Source organism: Amphiura filiformis, chromosome 6 (assembly GCF_039555335.1).
Source record: "Amphiura filiformis chromosome 6, Afil_fr2py, whole genome shotgun sequence".
In the NCBI taxonomy this organism is placed as follows: Eukaryota; Metazoa; Echinodermata; class Ophiuroidea; order Amphilepidida; family Amphiuridae; genus Amphiura; species Amphiura filiformis.
Window position 1 is genome coordinate 53,913,922 of NC_092633.1, and position 21,590 is coordinate 53,935,511.

Sequence of the window (21,590 nt, forward strand, 5' to 3'; positions counted from 1 at the left end):
GAAAACAACAAGTTTATGTCGACATTTATTAGTTAGAGGTTATCATACATGTCCAAAGTTTAGGTCAAATCAACTGAATCGTACAAAAGAATTGGTCTACATTAAACGCCATACAAGCAAGTAAACAACGTATCTTAATTACATCATCTAGATCAAACAATCGCACTGACGTTGCAAAATTTCGCAACCAATGAACTGGACCCTTGGTACTGAGTGACAATGTAGACTATGCAATATATTAAACCATGGAACCTCCGAAAGTAGCTGAAAGTATCCAAAGTTTGCCTTTTCCACTTCCAATAAATTCATGTTCATGGTAAGTATTCTTTCACCAATCCTGGGTCAGGCGGGTTTTCCATTATCATTTCCGTGCTCTCAACGCCTTGCAATGTAAGCGACTAATAATAACTATACTTAGCCAGATTGCCCCCCCCCCGCCCCACCGGCCAATCAATACACCTCTCATACTGGTGTAGAGCCGGCTCCCATTGAACACGTGTTAAGGTGGTACTACACCCCTGGCCAATTTTGTGCCTATTTTTGCATTTTTCTCACAAATTAAAGCGCATTGGTGACAAGTAAGATATGTATATTATAGGGGCAAGGACTACAACTACTGCACTGAAAATTTTATTTCAGCACAGACAACAGTTGTGGAGTTACAGTCAAAAATGAGGGAAACCAATATTGGATCAATAAATCAATAACTACTCGTCTTGAGTCACTGAAATTTCAGTGTAGTAACTGGATTCCTTGCCCCTATAATATACATAACTTTTGTTACCAGTGTTTTATTAGTTTTTGAGAAAAATGCAAAAAAAGTCACAAATTTATCAAGGGGTGTAGTACCACCTTAAGTTAAGTCGTTGCAGCATTACTGAGGTCTGAAATCATAATTATCTATAAATCCTTTTAATTATTATCATTGCATATTTCACTTGTTTGAAGTGTGACTGCGATCAATTAGCTTAAAACAATGACCCGTTATTTCGTAAAGCAACCTAGATTCAGCCATATCTAACAACATAATCTACAAACAATGCATATTTCTGAAGATGTTCTCGCACATGTTCCTTGGTCCGTTTACAATGCCCTATCTAATTATGATATGTGTATCTTGCGAAGTGAAAGGTATGTTAACAATGGGTGAAAATAATCGGGAAAATAATGTACCACTAAGGTCATATAATTATATTGCTCGGACAACATCATATCATTGGCAAGCTAATATTATGAGGACAATGAAAATGACTCCTTTTTTGAGAAAATAAGACGTTTATTGATATTCCGCAAAAACCAACTTAAGCGGTGAGTTTCTTCGAACGAGACAGATTTGACCTATAGAAAAAGATTGACGTCATGAAATGAGATGTGCCTGCTTTGAGAGAACATGGAGAAGGGACTGTAAACGCTCTCAATGCACAGAACGTATACCATTGTATACTGTTGTTGTTCTAAGAAAAAAGTCTAATCAAGTGTTACAAATTTAATGGTTTTCAAACATATGGATAAAATCAGCCGTTTCTTCTTTATATATTAGTAAATTGTGATATTACACTTCATATGTATATCAAGTTGTTGAGAAATATTTGGACTAAACAAAAAAAATTATTTTAGACCAATTTTACCGTGATGTATATCCATATTGTATTTATTATGCAAATAAACAATTTCAATGGCCTTTTGTTCGAACCTTCTCAATTTCTCGTGCTACAAGGTCGCATATTATACACATGACTGAATGTCAAAAGAGCTCATATCCATGACTCTTCATTTACTGTGACGTCACCAGTCTCCTGCCATGGAAATCAATTTTGCTTCGAACGGGGGAAGGATCTAGGACCGTACATTTGTGTACGAGGCAGCATTTTACAAACACAATTTCTCTTTTTTTCAGGAGATATACGAATAAAAAGTTGCAACGAGTGTCAACTTGTAATGTAATAATTATTCTCTTCGAATGGAGTTAAACTTCAGTAAGATTTGATCTTTCCCTAGAGAAGTTTGGAGTTAAACTTGTTTTTGCAATAGATATGCCCTTTAATGCGACAAAGACACATAAACAAATTAAAATGTTGACTAGATATCAGTCAAACTGAGATTAGCTACATATGTTTTGGTTCAGTCTTGTCTGGAGAATTTTCATGAATTCATGAGGGAGAAAGGTGTTTTTTTTTTCTTCTTCTGCGAAATAATATCAGCATTGTTCTTGAGGAAACGAGGAGGCCACTTTTTCTCTTCTTTTTTCAAATTATGAGATTCTGAGGGATAGACTCCCTAGATTACAACAAAATGCTCCTTGTTCTCTAATAAACTTATCCTTCTATGTTTTTAATTCGAATAAAGTTTATCATGATATATCAAAACGAAAGTTTTGGACGTTCTCCCCCTCCCAAGGCGTGTCCATGGGGCGGAGATTACACCCCTTAGATCAAGCCTTGGGATCTCTTTTATATAACCCATACCATTCCTCTTGTATGTCAGCTTTATTCATCTCAATATATGAGTGCAAAATACTGCTGGGTAATACTTCCAGCTGCAACACCTGTCATGAGCCCAGAAACGCACATTTAACATTTTTAAGACGCATGGAAATATGCCAACAGACACATTCAATATAATATAATATATAGGCATATAAATATAAGAGAGATACTTAAAAATTAGTCGATTTATCAGCACATTTGATCATTTGAGGACGGGGTTATACTAGGGGTGAAATTTTCTTTTGGGGTTGGTTTTTGGGGTGGAATTTTCTTTTTGTTTGGGCATTTTCACGCAACATTTTACCCAATATTGAGCCAATAGTGCACATGGGTTATAAATAAATCACTACATGACGTAATTGTGTAAATGTAAATATGAATAAATCAAGTTATTGGTAATTCGCGATACGTGTACAATTGAATTTGCAATAAATTATTGGAACCGAATTGAAACTGCACTTCTGTTCATTATTGAAAACCTGTTAAAGAATTAAACGAGGAGTACAGCGCAGCCTTGTAATGTGTTTAATCTAGGGCGCATTGTACAATATATACCAATCTGCAATTTTAAACGTTAAGGCCACGGGCAAATCAAATAATTTGAAACAGTATTTACTGCTAGAGTGTAGAATGTTTTTAACACCATCACGATTTCAATCAATTTGTTATTTTTTGCCATCTTTTACATCATAAAAAATATATTAGTACCAATTGTCAGAAAGGGTTTATGTCCTTTTTAAGGGACCGGATGGGATTAGCAACGTTTGCACAGTATTGTTGTGGGACACGAGAGCTCATCAGACACATCAAATGTCCCGATGATATTTTTTTGTTGTTGAAATTCGCGATATAATACAAATTTTATGGCAAACTATTAGAAAATTGATATTTTTGACATTTAACAGCCCTCGAAGTAAACGTAATGATAACGTAGGCCTACTTAAAAGTGTATGTAGCTGGGATGAAAAGCTGTCCATCATTTGACAATTTTGACCTTTCGTATTGAAGATATACATATTTTCCCCCCAAAGACCTAAAAAGGTCTTTTTGGAAAAAAAAATGTATATCTTCAACAAGGATGGGTCAACATTTTCCAATGATGGACGACTTTTCTTCCCAGCTACATACACTTTTAAAGTGCATATCATTAGATTTATAAGTTTTCTTCGTGGACTGTTATTTGTGTTAAATATCAAAAATATAAACAATATCAATTTTTGATACGGTAATTTGCGTAAAATTAATTGGTATCATATCGATAATTTCAAAAAAATCAAAATTATTTGATATCATCAGGACAGACTCGTATTCAGAATGCAATTTAGAGTGTCTGATGACCTCTCCGGTCTCCGACTGTGCAAACGTTGCTATCCGATATTGTAAATGGAGTAAAATGAAGGAAACCCATTTGCTATCTTGACCGCTTGACTGTGGAGCTCTATGGGGGAATTAATGCTGATATTGCGACAAACACAACAACTTAAAATGATTCCAAATATGCCAAAGAACCAAGTTTGAAACAAATTAACGAAATTTAAAAAGATCGTACATTTAATACGGTTTTAAGCAATCTGCATGACACTGGTACGAAACACCATTTGTCACTAATTTATTTGCTATCTACTGGAGATAGCTTGTGCTATTCTGAAAAAGTACAAAAAAATGCAATCGATCTAAATTCTATCAAATTAATGAAAACGAACGACACGACATATAAACACCTACCTGTTAATCCAAAGAGCGTTTTTCCTAAGAAGATGCTGAGAAGATAGATTAGATATATGGCCATATTTCATAATACTTTACGAGGATTGTCTAGTCGAGTCAACTCATTCGTTCTGCGTACCGATAGCGATCCGTCCAATTTAGAAGACTTGATCTTTATAATACGTAAATTGCAGGCCCTGATGATAAAGATTTCAATTACACTTCTGCCAGCGAACAACAATATTACATTGACCATGGATGGTGGTGAGTTGATTATTTTGATCAGCAGTACGTTGAGGGAACTATTTTCGTGTAGACTTAAATCAATTTGCCAAATTCGTGCACATTTAGGTCTGCAAACTGCCCGGCAAACTGCCCCCCATTGTGGGGGTTACTATACTATATGGCCTACTGAAAAAAGTTTTTGACCACACCCACGACATAAAAATGAGTTGATCACGTGGAATTGTCGAAAAACGTTACCAATGTTTATAAACATGAATGATAATGATTCGTTTTGTTAAATTTTTAAGTAATATTCATACTTTCATATTTATAGTAACAAAAATTATATCTATTGACTGGTAAACTACAATTAAATTAGAGTCGATTTCAGTTCGTTTTCCTTCTCTGTTCGTGTCCACAAAATTGAATTGATAAAGTAATATATCTTTTGTGGTCCATTCTGACCATATGATTGTGTTGCAATAAAAGTATTTATAATTATATATTTGTAGTACATAAAAGATTCCAATTAATTTTTAGTACATAAAAGAAATGATTAATCAAAGAACTTGCTTTCGAAGGTTCGGATTTCAAATGATATATTTTTATTCCTTGAATAATTCAAAATGGACTTTTACATAACGTTTTAACAATGTTTATTTTGTGCTACAATAAACATCAATCAGTGTCTATAGCTTTTTCTCTCTTAGCTACCATTGATAGATTTTGTCCATAATTTTATACAACAGGACCACAAATATTGAAACCTCAAAGGGCAGCTATTCATTAATCTCCCCCTGTCAAATTTGACAAGTTTCTATTAAAAAATGAGTAGATCGTTTAAGAGTTTAGTTTATACCCTTAGGCCTAAAAAACTTGTTTGATTAGCGTAACCCGACCGACCCTAGAAATAGGCCCGACCCTAGACTTTTTTTCTTAAATTTTTGCAAAATTATAATTCACGCAATTTACAGCTTTTAATGATTTAAATAATTATGTATAATATGTGGTTTTCGTAATATGTATAATAAAGGCTTATGCCTGACAACTCGTCAAAAAACAAAAAAAAAATTTACAGCTTTTAAGCTGTAATTTTTTTTCAAATTTTAACACACATTTTAAAAAATGTGTGTAAAATTTTTTTTTTAATGCCGACCGACCTACCCTATTTTTTTTATGTTACGCCAATCAAACAATTTTTTAGGCCTTACCATAAAAAATTATTCATCATACAAAAAGAAAATGACGTACATGATAATACTAGGTATTTTTTTAATATGATGGAAACAGTAAAGATATGACATAACACCCCCTGACACTTGTGGTTGTGTTTCACAAGTCGAGGACAAAATAGAAAATATGTTACCGAGGCTTTCCTCCCTGTACAAGCTCATCACGTGTAAATACAAGTAGCGTTTTCGTTCTTTCTTTTTCATTCATTCTTTCATTTAAATCATTCTTTCTTTTCAATCATTGTTTTTCCTTTTCTTTCATTCTTTTTTTTATTCAATCATTTTTTTTTTCAAATTTCGTTCCATTTATTTAATTTTTCTTTCAATCATTCTTTTTAATCGTTCTTCCCTTTTGTTCTTCCCTTTCGTTCATTCTTTCTTTTCATTCATTCACTTTTCAATCATTCATTCATTTCATTCATTCTATCTGTTCATTCTTTCTTTTCATTCATTTTCTCTTTGTAGTCATTCTTTCATTCACCCTTTCCTTATAGCAACTATCATTTTTAGAGTTTTGTGATACATTTTTCAATCAAGACAAGACAACCAAATCATGTGCTTTTCAATTTTATTAGTCACCTGATTGACTAATACACAAAACAGTATTTATTTTATAAAACAACAATTTGAAAACATAAATTAATTAAAATAAAATATATTAATATTGTATGATTTCCATCTTGGTATAACTTGATTAATCCCTATTCCAACACCAAACCGAACAGATTTTACAATTTAATAAAAATTATAAAAATATGAAAGACGGTAGGATGCTGTAATATCAATGGCTTTAACCCTTTATTTACACCGAACTGAGAATAAATTTCAATATCAGTGTTTGGTCAATGTGTAGGAAAAGGAAGTTAATCAGATATTTTGAGTATTCTTACAAAATTCATCACAAACTTGGCACAAGTAGCGAATTCAATTTCTTAAGGGTGGTCTTAACAGTGAAATTAAGGAAACTTTTGCACCTCATAATTGCTAAATTTTTGGTCTTTTTGAATTTTCTCCAAAAATGAGCATTTTTGCCCATATTTGACCCACATATTTGATTCATCAAGTCTTTGCCATTCTATCTCATTTAAAAAAAGTATTTTTATAAACAGAACAAAACAAAACAAAACAAAAATGTAAAACTAAATTAGTAGTTGAAACCTTTGATCACAACATAAAAATATGCGTCCCAGGAATTTTAAGTGGACAGTTCGACGACTTTCATCAGCAGATTGGCAACCCATGTTTTAGGGGTCACCGCCCTTTCAGACACTTGACCCCAAAATTGATACGCAAATATTTGGTGATCAAAGGTTTAAACTACTAAATTGTGTTTACTACTGACACAGATGAAATTTCATTCTAATGTAAAACTATTAGAATTTACTGTTATTGTTTTTGAGCTGTTAAGAGTTTTTCTTCCACACAAATTATTTTAAATATAAAGTGAGTTCATTTACATTACAATACAAATTTCTGTTCTATGTGACATATGTTCACAATAATACATTTATATCTAAATCTGCATATAAACAATGAATGCAATACTTGCACATACTCCCATAGGCACTTAAATAGGGGTTTACATACATTTGGCCATATTCTTAAAGTCATATTGTGACATTTCCATAAAAAAAATGTTAGGTTTTACCGTCAGATATGTCCCCTTTTTATTTCAAGCCAAACAACTGAGGTAAAGCAAAGAAAATTGTAATTTACTATCAGTGCTGATATCGCCAATGCGTGTCATTTCGTCGGTCGCGCTACGACACAGTCCTTTGCTGTGTGTATGGCCATCCCGCATGCCATGTACATACTGTGTTATGAACATCGCATATACATGTTCAACTTATATTTCCATCGTAATAATTAAACAACGGTTCCTGCACTTTATTCAAAATCACATATTTTGACAAACCTACAGCACTTAAAGTCTTGACTTTGCAGGGTATGTTAGTTTAATTCAAAGTACATTATAATCGGGTAAAAAAACAGAATTTAAAACTATATTGAGGGCGTCCTCCTTAGCAGATGTTACAATATGGCTTTAATGTTTATACTGTCATTTTTACTCATATAAATCCAAGCTCTAGTCCAAGAATGAGACAACCACACCCATGCATTGCATAAGTAACAATATTTACAGGCTTGCATTCCTAGAGTCCACAATATTCTGTAGATACTTGTGATGAATTGGTCACTACAGAAAGAATTACTCCTGAAAACCTGGCAATCACACACAGCTAGTATAAGAACTACAAATCAGCTTCAAAATATGCTGTAATTTTCTCAAGCATTTTGATTTTCCTATTTCTATTAAACCGGATTATTTAATTTATTAATTTCAAACACCTATTATTTTTGTCAATGGGCTATTCCAGTTGAAATCCATGACCTTAATCTCCCACAGAGGGAGAGTGGATTTCAAAAGGATTCACCCACTTAGGCAACTTTATTTCACATTCCGTGTGGAGTATTAAGAAGGCCATGTCATCCATAGGGGGTGTATGGGTTTCAACTGGAATACCCCAACATATTGGAACTCTAGACAACAACACATAAGTAAATTTTACATTTAGTTCCATATCAGATGACAGAAAAGTGTGGACACAAGTTTACTTAAATAAATGTCTATACTATGATCAGCTCGTAATAGGCCCGAATTATTCGGTTTCTACAGTGCGAGTTAATAAAGCCCAAACGTATACTTGCGTAAATTCATAAAAGCAACTGTCAGTCACGCAACACGCAATTCGTGTGTATGTGCTCGCTTAGTTGTGTGTATGCCATTCTATATGAATCCACGATGTTATGAGTCCCGCTTATTATGAGCTGATCAGAGGATAACAGGTACACAAAGACATTGTCTGCCCTCCCACGTAAAACACAGTATCTCCAACCAAGCAGATAGTGCCTTTTTACCTGTGAGGGCAACTATGGCAGTGTGAAACAGTCACTCCTATAGACCTAAGCAGGATTGTAAAATGTCAAAAGTACATGTACCTGTTAAGGTGGTGACAGATTTTGATCCTTGAAGTGCTTGCTGATTTTGTGTACTTTGGTCAGTACATTTTCTACAATCACTGATCAGAATAACTAGTTTACAACAACAAAAAATACAGCCCGGGGCCCACATCCAGCATGTGAAAGATGAATTGTGCTGCTGATAGCTATCAGTGCAATAAGGGTGTACAGCCCCCTGTACAGCCTACGCTTAAGACAATATATAGTGTAATATTCACAAAATATAGTGTTACATTCACACTGCATGCATTCTGCATGGCTACATTTCATCTATATATATATATATATTTATATATTCTATTTGCATTTTTAACAAACCCAGATATCACAGGGTACAATGTTAAGACAATTATTTGAGATTCTTTCAACATGTTGTGCTCCTGGAGTAAAGCCACTATGTGTCCTCAGTATGAATGTGTGTGTGGTAACAGTGGTTCATACCATAAAGGTATTGATTTAAGTATTATACAAAAAAAAAACCCTTCTACCTGCTGGGATAGACATGGTTTGAGCCCCATCGGATTTGACAATGTCTTTAATTTATTGTTTTATTTTTCTGAGAACAGCGGAATTGATGGCAAAGATCATATGAAATAAATGATGGTAACAATTAATGTCTGGCCCTATGAGGTAGTACCTGTTAAGAGGTAGTAAAGTAGTTGCTCCAGAAGTACACCATGTTGAAGGCATCTCAAATGTGCTTGTTAGACATGTTTTAAACCCACAAAAAACATACATAAAGTTTTTTACTTTTCGTATTGGCACATACACATTAATGATTTGATATGACAAAGAACGATATGTACATAGAAGAGTACAAATATCTACACAAACGTCTGACGTTTTCAGAGTATTTTGTTCATATAAAGCTACATACAGCTGGCAAGGCTGAACTCTACATGCAGCTGTTTATCATGTGAAATGAACCAAGTCATACCTGGCTGAAACAATTCTATGCAACTTGTGCAAGGAAGGAGGTGCTTCAATAATACAACCATTTACAAATATCGACAAAATTCACAACAAAACAAGATTGGTGTACATTTATGAATATAACACAATTGTCCTTTTAAGGCTAAAGTTTTTATTTTTACATACTCTGGTTTGCTTACATAACACTGCACATTACAATCAACACATATTTGGTCTCAATAGTTGAGCAACTGCTTTTAATATAATTGTGAAACAGGCCAGCTGAAAAAGTTAACAGCTATCTATACTTTGATCAGCTCGTAATTGGCAGGCCTTATAACATCGCGGATTAATATCAAAATATTTTATCTTGAAAATTTTCTTGCGACATCTCGCCAGAACCATTACGAATTATTAATTCAAATTATTAATTCAAGTCCTATACTTTGTCTACTTTCTTTAACACACAAAATATAGACCAGACAGGTCAACTAATAGAACTCTTAAAGTGGGTCTACTTTTCGGCGTAGTGGTAAAAGCCTAACATTTGCCACCTATTACGAGCTGATCAAACTATAGGCGCCAATCTGTCAGCATTATCGTAATAACAGCTGTTAATGCCTTGATGTCATGAAAATCATGTGAAAATAAAAATTTGATACGATGTAGAATTGTAGAGGGATGTGCCCATGTTTCCATAATCCATATTGGATTGTCATGCATGTGGACCAAATTAGTGTACCTCTGTCAGTAAAGCGATGAAAGAAAAACCCCCTGTTCTATGGGTGGACGGACCTTTCAAGTAGGGTCGGTCAGGCCTTCTGGATTGGTCGGGCCTATAGAAACAGCGGGTTTTTTTCGCCATCTAAAGGCCTGAAATTGAACACTTATTCTTCAGTTGAAAACAAGATTAATAATAATAACCCAGAGGTACACAATTTTGCCCTTCAAGAGCGACATGCGAACATGGTGTAGTATTGAGTCCCTAGAATAACCTCCTTGGGTTAAATGCAAGATTGGAATGGCAAATTAGTCTTAAATTAAACAACAAATACAGTGTAGCAGAAATGCTATATACAACAGTAATTTGTGTCATAAAATTCCCTGATTCATGGTTTCAGGGCCCCCCCAAGATGGCAGTGCCTTGCACTGAAGGGGTACCCTGTATAATGAAAGTAGAAAGCTCGTTATATTTGTAAAGACCTGTTGATCCTGGAACAATCTTAAAGAAAGGGCAGATTTTGATGCAGATTATGGCATATGATAATCAGACATTTTTATTGTGGACATATTCTGCATGAAAAACAAATTGTGCTATTCTATTATCCCAAAATGATGCCTGAAATTGAGCCAAGCACTGATAATTATATTTGTTCCGTTACATATTCGCCAGCAAAGTGGTTACATAACTCCCTGGTAACTGGATCATGCACCTTTTGGAATTGGTAGTACATGCCACAGACTTTGTGTTGCAATCATTTTGATCATGGTGCAGAACTCAAAAGCGTGATCCAGTTGATATAGTGAATTAGTGATAATCGGATTACACGTAACACTTCGCTGGCGAATTGATATGAACCCATCTTGGGGCACAAGTGGAGCTTGACCTTAAGTAACTTATACTTTTAGTGTACCTCATCACATTCATTATGAGGTTATAATGGGTTTTAATTGATAATTAGCTTTCTTAAGATAAACTTTGTTTGACTGGAAATTCCATTTTTATGTCAATGCACACATCCCAACTTATGCTCAAATAAATTCATTAACTATTTCTCATGAGCTGCCATCTAAAAGGAAATCACTGTATCGCTGCCGGTCAATACTGTAATGTAAGTTATTTGTCACTGAGATTGAGTGTGTTGTGAAATGAAATTGTTATGAGCAACACATACATGAACATATCTCTGGAACCATAGGTCCATTAGTGATGGGGTTTTCATCAAAAATAAAGCTCTGAAAACAGCACCTACAGTAAAATTGAAAACTGAATTTTGATTTTGCTCACCAAATAACTCATTTTGCTTGATCACATCACATTATTTTTGTTCAGCCCACACAGCAACATGCAGCTTCAACTTACAAAGTACCAATTAGATTGGGCAACAGGTAAGGTGGTTTGTATCTTAAACTATTACTACATTAAAACAAACATTTGTGTGGTAGAGATGACACATTTGATTCTTTTGTTCCAAGTCAATTGATAAAACATGTATATACTTACTAGGTTTATGTAGTCTGAAAACATGTATCACTCACACAGACATATTTTGTGACATTTACATTAAAATGGAGCTCTTAATTATAATTAGTGATGATACCCCTAATATTTTATACACAAAAAATGTGGACGGTACTGGAACATACATGTACCATAAAATTTGGCAGAAAGTACATGTACAAAACAGAAATGCCACTTGACGTAGTCAAAAATCTGAAAGTGCCTGCAAATTATCCAAAAAAGTGTACTTTTTCCGATATTAAATCAAGGTTACAACTTCCTGAAAACAGAACATTTCTGGAAAAGTGGCCTCTCCTTCTGTCCAAATAGTTACAACTGTATCCATAGGATATCATCACCTTTGCTCATCTGTTTCATGTCCTGATAGTTTGGCAAGTAATGTGAGTAACTCAGCAGCTATCTCGTACCTACCATATGCTTTGCTTGGTTTCTTACATTCGAGTAGTAATGTCTCAAGTTGTTCTTTTTCGTTCAATGTGGATGGAATGTCATGTAAGAGACCCCCTGGTTGCCTAATTGTGTCATCATCATCTGCACCTAAAGATATAAAAAATAATCATAGCGATAAGAAATACATTTTGATTCAGTAATGCACACTAAAATTGTCAACCTGCAATTGTCACTTCAATTTGACTACTACATTCCACTCATGGTCGTAAGATTGCTTTGCATTATCTCCACATAGTGTAACTATGAGAATGAAAAGTTCAGATGCACATAATTCTACTATAATCATAATACATTATGTTAAATTAGGAGAGATTGGAGGGGAAATAAGGTGCCTTGTCACATGCAAAGCAAACTTGGACTTTTGGCATAAATATTTGTGACTTCATCTGCTTGTCATGCAAGGTAATTGGCTAATAATAACCCATGCTATATACACAAACCTCAAACAGATTAAAGATGTCGGTCATTAAAATATTCTCATGATTCTGGAAGCGCAGTTTTGGTCCCCATCATGGCAATCCAATTCAGTGGGATTTTGATAAGGTTACAGAATCTGTGCTCTTGTAGTCGTAACATCTTGCTTAAAAGGAAACCTCTCAATTATTTAATATAATTTTGTAAAATATTTTTGTACACTTGTATAGCTTGCTACCTACAACACACAAGCTCACACACCCCTACAGATATTGTCTGCTATTTGGGACTCTGTCCTGGCCCATTGAATCCTTACATGTTTTTTCTGATTATGACCACCTAACTAGGGACGTTGGGACTCTTACACACATTTTACAAAAATTATACAAATTTTTTAATTGAACTTATAGAGATAGATTTGTATATTGCCTATATTACATACACACTTGTGCACCGTATCATTCACATACAGTCATACACAGAAGATGGACTTTTGTTCATAAGATTGGAATTATATATTTGTGGCCTCATGTGAACTATTTTGATGATAAATCATCAGGGGAACAAGGGGAAAACACCCAGCATTCAATTCCATCTTACCTAGAATTCCATGGCAGACTGCATAATAGTTGTGATCACTGTGATATCTTTTGCAAAGTATTTCAGATGAGAAAGTCAAACATCCTGGATGTTTTTGACATTCATCATGGAAAGCCTGGTGTCTCTGATCCCACATGGGAGCAGCATCTGTCATGATACAAATAACACACAATGACAAGTTGGATTGCTTATACCAGGTGTCCCAAAAAAGGTTACATGTATAGATTTTTGAAAATAATCCAAGTTAATGTTAACAAATATAAATATTCTTTCCATGACATAATCTATGTAAGTGTTCCTCTCTAATAATCATCTTCCTTTATTTGTTGCCACCAAGAGTCAAAAAGCTCTAAGATATGCAATATTTAATTTGTCAATATATGATTCTTTAGCACAATAAGTTCAACCATGAAAAAAGGCAATTAGAACAAATGTGAAAACAAAGATCTGCTTGTGCTCATAAGTTAAGTTGCTTTTAAGATACGGAGTTGAAACTTAGCAGAAAAATACAAGAGGGATGAGTAAATAATATCTGAAAAAATTACAGTGTTTTGTTTTATCATTGCAAAATGCAGTTCATTTTTTATATGTAACCTTTTTATAGGACACCTTGTATTCATGTAAACTTTGCTTATTCATATCTCCTGCATATCACACCATAATTTATGTGCGTCCCAATCAAATTGCTCATTAGATGATATACACATACAGGCATGAAGATTATTGATATTCATTCTATGGAATTAGGCGGTGCAATGACTTCAGCACGCTCTCATCCTTTGTGCTGGAACATTTCACATGCGTGCAACTACCGTATTTGCACATGGCATGATTTCACGCTGCTGTCATTGGCAATTCCTTTTTAGTCTGGTCAATTTTTTGAAGAGCGAAATATACGTTGTGAACAAATTTCACAGAATAAAATCTTAAAAAGTTACAATCATTACGAATTTGGTTAATATCTTTGCATCAGTTATGTCGGGTATCGTGAAAATCTAAACAAAATCTTTTTTAGTACCATAGCTTTAGACCTCCGATCGGTTTCAAAGGTAAAATGTTAAGATTTTTCACAATGCCTTACATATAACTGATGCACAAAATATTAGCCTATAATTAAGCAATTTTTTTCCAAGTCCTTTTTAGTCTGTTCGATTTTTTGAAGAGCGAAATAAATGTTGTGAACAAATTTCACAGAATAAAATCTTAAAAGTTACAATCATTACAATTTGGTTAATATCTTTGCATCAGTTATGTCGGGTATCGTGAAAATCTAAACAAAATCTTTTTTAGTACCATAGCTTTAGACCTCTGATCAGTTTCAAAGGTAAAATGTTAAGATTTTTCACAATGCCTTACATATAACTGATGCACAAAATATTAGCCTATAATTCAGCAATTTTTTTCCTTTAACCCATCATCAACCCCTGAAATTTAACATTCTATTTTGTTAACATTTTCTGTTAACTACTGCTTACTACCATTTTTTTCTCACCTTCTTTAATCTGTCTTCTGTCTACTACTATGATATTTTCTGCATCAACAACAAACACTTTTCCTTCTTCATCGATAGCAAAGTTATCAAAAGAAACATCTGTCATGTACAGTCCAAATTCTTGCTCATTGTATGTAAACTGTTCAGCTATTTTCATCACCTAAAACAAGAAATAAAAAAAATTAAAATGGAAACTGATTTTCCAGCAATATTTCCAAAGGTCAAATGTTCATATACAAGTTCTTACAGAAATCATCATCAATAGATGTCTATAAACTTCACTAACTTCATATATATTTTAACTAATACAAAATTTCGCCACCACAAAGCCCTGGCCACTAGCCTGTGGTCGGCCTAAATGAGATGTTCCATTTCCAATTAAAATCTATGATACTACCCCTGTGGAAGATTTCGGAAATATCTTCTCCAGGGAGAGTATGAATGTATGGCCAAGCCTGGTGGCCACCAACACAGTCAGTGGTGGAATTATGCACTGCTGCTGCCTTCTATATAATGCGGGTTTCAACTTTCATACTTTCCTGACGCTTGCGGCTTTGCTGCTGTGACAATGATTTTGCTTCACTATGCAGTCGCACCAGAACAGTGACTAGCGGCAAGCCAATATATCCAACCCTCCACCTCAAAGCGGTAGATCGCTAGGAGTTGAATTCAAGTCAACTCGGGAGCAGTGCCACTCTGACATATGAGAACATAGTACAATTTTTGGCCAATGAGCACAGAGCGGTACAGTAACATTGGCTTTCAGAATCATGATGCAGAAAAGTCCAAGCGACATGATGAAGCATCACACCGCTAAGCGGCAGAAAGTGTGAAACCAGCATTATTGCAAGTGACTGGAATTAAATGTACATAGCAAGTACATGACATGAATAAAACCTACCTGGTATGCAATGTCCAACCTTGTCTCCCAATCTGCTTTATAATACGATGCCAAATCTTTTCCAATATACTCTTGTACAATAAAACGTCCACAAGCACCACGATATCTAGGAAAAGGCCAGCCTTCAGATTTAGGAAATATCTGCAACATAAGAGCACACTCTCATTTGAAGTCATTCACAATTATAACATTATTTCAAACAATAACATTAAAAATATCATATCATTGGTAAATTGGTAACCAACATCAAAGCTGCTGCTGAACTTGGATATTTTGTACAAGGTATGAACAATCAATTTATGCTACCTGGTCAATTTAAAATCGACCTGTATATAATCGACCAGTGGCATATTATCATAGGAACATGGTCCCATTTGGAACATTTGGTCAACAAATGGCTAGTGCACCTCAATCAGGCTAATAAGTGCTTCATCACAGGGCCTGACAAGAATCACAGAATCGATTCTCGTAATAATTCTTGTAAGATTCAGTTGCGAGAATCAACTTCTCTCTTTGTATCATACAGTAAGCGCAGTAACTATGATGGATTTTGATTCTCGCAATCGGAGACAAAATCTAGGCCCTGCATCACCCTTGTTCCCTAAATAGGATGACTCAGGCTATGCTGCTTCTGTCAAAAACAGAGTCACATAAGCTCTCAATGTTTAAATACATGTACATATCGATTTGCAGTTTCAGCCTACTGAGCATATGCCACAGAACTCTGTCATTCCATCAACAACATGCACTAAAGAGTATTCTTTACATTGTTGTCATAATTTTCTAAACAGGACCTATTCCCTGAATCTGGACCAATAAGCAATATCGGTTTAACGTCAGTTTCAACCAATAGGTGTACAAACACAATTTGGGACAAATGGCAACATGACTTACAGTTAATATAATAGGTTCTGGGTTAATAGCTAGTGTTGTCATCAACATCATTTTATTATCCCTCGCCATGAACCCTCTCGACTGTCTCTCCTTGAATCCATTCCATATTTTCTGTAAAAGTCTCTGTGATGGACATCGCACCAAGTCTGATAGGCCACCGACCTGATTACCATTGAAAACTTCAGTCCTTAGCACCTCTGAAAATTTGGTTTTGTAGATATCCCTTGCAACTTCACAAGTGTCTTGTTGAGTAGCCTCTAAACAGAGCTCCTTATCAAAAGAGGCTAATTCAGTATTGTGAGCAAGTTTTTTCAGTATCACATGGTGCTTGTCCAAATATCGCCCAAAGTACACATTTTTGACGTTGATAAAATCCAAAAACCTGAGACGTGAATAGGACTCAAATTCAAAATGACCTTCTCCAAATTGTTCGCAGAGACTGGTACCATAACAGGCTGGACATTTGTCTACACCTAAGTAAGATGGGTCCTCTAAATGATTGCGTGTGGTCAGAAGAAAAAAGTGGTAATATAAGAGCCCACCAACAAAGAGTAGTATGACAATACAAAGGTGACGAAATGGCCTGAAGGAGCAAAGGATTGCTGAGCGAGTCAAACTGCGCCGAAGAGATGCCATTGTCGCCTGAAACCTGGACAAACAAAAACAAACACAAAAAGTATGAATTAAAATTAAAAGACATTGACTAAGAAAAACGAACGTGTGTGTGGGCTTTGAAATATAACAATTTTGTCAGCCAAAGCGAATCCAAATTTGTCATCAAACCATGTACATTTATTTCAAATTAAAGCCCTTGAGTACAGAAAGCAAAAACTGAAAATTCAGTAACAAAGTTGTACATGTACATCTTGTCAAAGATTGACTTTCATTAAAAATGTTCAGCCAACATTTGCAAAACAAACTTTGACTTTGAGTAGATACTTTGCAACGCCTCCTCTGAAGCCAAACGCAGGAATGTGCATGGTCTCATGATACAGTAGACCTGCCAGCATGCCTCCAGTCCTATCCTTTAACATACTGACATTTACTGGGCCTTTCCAATAATGCCATAATGTAAACTTTTATTTTTAAAATAAAGATTCTTTGTTACAGTTCCTGGAACTAATGATACAGCAGCTTTTCAATATGGAACTGCTATTTATATTAAATCCCTCTAAAAGTCCATGTGCGATTCTCACATCACAAAAATAAATTATATATTGAGTCCTTTACTTTTTATTTTCTATTTAAAATATATGTATTGTGTTTGGGCCAATTTGGCTGATCCACTGAGTAGCAAATCATGAAATGTGTTAAACTTAATAAGCCTTAAGGTTTGCCTTTTGTACCTATATCATGATATAGCATGAATAAAGCCTAGCATGCCCAGGCTAAGGCCAATTACAATTGATTCTTAGTTTCCTGTTTCCCGCCCGCGTCCAAAGTAGAGAATTGCAAAATATTTAATTATTTTATTTATATTTTGGATTTTCTCTTTAAAAATAACTTTTAGTGACTACCATTTGCTACTTTCTCACTTTGACCATATCATCTATAATGATGAATAAACATAGAACCTAATTGTACCATCACTTATGTATAAAATCAAACATATTAGTAAAATAATTAAATGCATGCTCCTTGTCAAAATGGCTTGATGTAGGTTGCGACCACTTATTATAAATAAAGAAAATAAAAGATAATTAATAATTAATAATTAAAAGTCGCCTCATCCCTGGTTTTCAACCATGAAACAGGAAACTAAGAATTAATTGTGAAGGGCCTAAAGGAAGCATGCCATGCCATGCATGCCACGAACATGACGAGTGACGAGAATTACTCTGTTATGATGAGCATTACTCGAGAACTCTAGCTTCGAATTTACAAACAATAGTTTTTGTACCGGAAGTTATTTATTTTGTTAATGTTGAAATTTGAATGAAAGTTATTTCGATGAGTCAACTGTATCTTTTAAGCAAGATTTGCCTATTTTACTTCTAAAATTTTGCTGAAGTGTAATTTTAGCAACATTTTTGATGCAATCGCCTGTCGTGATCGGCTGTGTTTACTTCTGAACTTCCATTGCTTAATACACAGTGTCATGCTTCAGCAAATCCGACTAGATTTTGAATGCAATGGTCTCTATCCTAGAATGTGAAGCTATCGGTGAGCAAATTCTTGGCTAGACTTCTCGAGCAAAACGAGCATGATAAGTCAGTATCAGTAACATACATCATTACGATTTACATTAGATGAATGGTCGCATGTCATAAGTTGGGTACAATTTCCATTACATGGTCAAAAATGACAAAAAATGTATTTTTTGATATGTTGTATATATTGACAATCTCCAATAATTAACACCATTTTTAACCTTAACACATGCTTAATTTTTGAGATAATGCTTAATTACTAATTAATTAATACACAGGCGTCTATGTAAATCTCAATTTTCAAATGCATTTTTCTCAAATCGGACCTCAATTACAAAAATGACTGTAAAATTTTTATTTTATGCAAGAATGTCATCATATTTGGAGGATATGCACTCAATACATTAATGCTTCAAATGAACTATTTAAAATAATTGTACGTATGTTCATTACATTGTGAAGGTCAATGACCTTTTTACGAGTAATTAGCGAGATGGTTATTCTATTATTGAGGAAATGAATATCAAGAAGAGAAATGTACATTTTTTGGACATTAGCATATTGCTAAAAATACTGAAATTCAACTAGGATTTCATTAAAAATGAAAAAATGGAACATATAACCCTTTAAGGTGGTACTACACACCTTGATCAATTTGTGACTATTTTTGCATTTTTCTCAAAATATAATATCACACTGGTAAAAAAAGTTATGTATATTATAGGGGTAAGGAATCCAGTTACTACACTGGAATTTCATTGACTCAAGACAAGTGGTACGTTATTTATGATAAGAAAAGAGGTACCGCTAGAATGTACCTCATTTCTTAACATAATGAACCCCTTGTCTTGAATCACTGAAATTTCAGTGAAGTAATTGGATTCCTTGCCCTATAATATACATATAACTTTTGTTACCAGTGTGTAGTTACTTTTTGAGAAAAATGCAAAATTAGTCACAGGGAGTGTAGTACCACCTTAAGTAGTCAGTAATTGTTTTAGTTGTACAAATTCAACACTCAAAGCTGTCAATACATCATAGTACCCTCCCTAGATTTGAAAAAGTAACCAGTAGTTTTGACATGCTGACATGTGAATTTTCACATAGGCCCTATTGCACATGATACTCCCGCATCCGCCTGCTCCACATCCGCCTGCTCCTCCACCCCTGGCATTTTTCATTTCAACTGATGTAATTTTTTTACTGAATAATGTATAATTATATGCTTCAGTAGACTGAAAGAGTATAATATTAGGCTTAAAATGAGGTATCAACCACTACTATAGGATATGGGATTACGGAAAGCCAATCAAATTTGTATCGCAATTTGCAGAAAAGTGTAATCCCTCCACCCTTTTAGCATACCCAACTTATGACATGCGACCGTATCTGTTCAATTCTTAGCATGCCATTATTATGTTTTAATGAATCCAAGTGTGTGAAAATATTGGATCCAAAACATAATAATGATAAAATTGGATGCTTTACACCCAGCAGTATTTATTGGTGTCGCTATGAGTTTTAAAATAAAATGGACTCAACTACGCCTACGGGTCGACGACGACGTCTCGTCCAATATTCTTAAAACTCATTTAACTAGCTCGACCTAGTACAGGGAACCCATACCGTAGTAGCTCTGCATCACCTATAGCGAAACTGTCATACCGATAAATGATGTCTGTTTAGTTTGCCCGTTTTTTAGTTTGCGTTGCGAACTAGTACTAGTAGCTAGCATGCTAGTCGACTAAGGTGGACCAATAAATATAGGCTCAATCGATCCAATTTTATATCACTAGACTACTCCACATACGGTCTATTGGGGGGTGTAAAAGCATTTGAAGAGATTTGAGCTATAAGTATTATAAATTTCTTAAGCTTACATGAAATTGTTTACACACAGGAAAAAAATGACGTACCGTGGATCTCGGACGAAGTTTTCACGCTTTCTTATAAACCATGGCCATCTTTATAAACACAAAATTGCTTCGTTTAGTGAACAACAAACATTACAATGTATTGACGGGTGTGTTTGGGGGAATTAACCAACGAAAACAATCATTTTCTACATTTGAACCTGTACTAATCAAGAGCTTCCTTTCCACCTACAGGGCGCGGCCATTTTGAATAATGAATTGTGGGATATCATAATCATTAAATTCACGCCCTCACTGTATTATAATTGTTTGTCTGTCTGTCTGTCTGTCTGTCTGTCTGTCTGTCTGTGTGTCGGATCATAAAAATAAATGAGAAGCTCTAGAAAACAAGTTAAAAAAAAAAAAAAAATGCTAAAAAAAGCATGTTTTTACTTTTACTGATATTTGCAGGGCCTAATAGGGGAAGCAGGGGCCAAAAAAACCAGGGGGTACCGGGTGGAGGGGAGAAGCTGGGAGAATAGGCCTAATAATAGGCCTACCGAGGCATTACGTTTTTCATAAAAAATAGTTGCTTTTTCCATTATATTTTTTTTTTTATGATGTGATTAATAAAGAATGATTGAATAATATAAAATACATCCTTATTGTAACTCATTGTATCATAAATTGATTGATTGATTGATTGATTGATTGATTGATTGATTACACTCCCTGATTGGGGCCGGTTCTGTAAGGCTTTAGAACTGGATCCTTTATTTGAGGGGCAAAGTGAGAGGCCTAACCTACTGATGAGGTCTCATTGGAAAAATGTGGGTAGGCCTATGGCCTGAAAAGCTTGAAAACGGACAAAAATCAAAATTTACAAATAATTATGATGTAGGCCTAGGGCCTATCCGAAAAAATAATCGCGACCCTGGGAGGATCCTGGGGGGGGGGGCACTCGACTTTAGAAGTGGCTATGTGCGGACAGCACTTCGAAACTACTGGGGG

The 21,590-nt window shown here is 34.7% G+C and overlaps 1 protein-coding gene across 1 annotated transcript; it reads right to left on the reverse strand.

The window, feature by feature from the left end:
* Positions 1–8,418: 8,418 nt before the first annotated feature.
* On the reverse strand, positions 8,419–20,850 carry LOC140155621 (divergent protein kinase domain 2A-like). Its single transcript, XM_072178534.1, has 6 exons — positions 20,643–20,850; positions 16,577–17,225; positions 15,683–15,823; positions 14,782–14,941; positions 13,290–13,436; positions 8,419–12,362 (listed from the first exon to the last, which is right to left on the reverse strand). Exons 2-6 carry the CDS (start codon positions 17,210–17,212, stop codon positions 12,160–12,162), a joined length of 1,287 nt encoding a protein of 428 aa, XP_072034635.1. The 5' UTR covers positions 17,213–17,225; positions 20,643–20,850; the 3' UTR covers positions 8,419–12,159.
* Positions 20,851–21,590: the final 740 nt, after the last annotated feature.

Coding starts and splice junctions, on each gene's coding strand:
- LOC140155621 (XM_072178534.1), bottom strand. CDS start 17,212: ATGGCATCTCTTCGGCGCAGTTTGACTCGCTCAGCAATCCTTTGCTCC. Junction 13,437..14,781: donor CAGAAGACAGATTAAAGAAG/GTGAGAAAAAAA, acceptor GTATCATGACAG/ATGCTGCTCCCATGTGGGAT. Junction 12,363..13,289: donor AGTCTGCCATGGAATTCTAG/GTAAGATGGAAT, acceptor TTATATCTTTAG/GTGCAGATGATGATGACACA.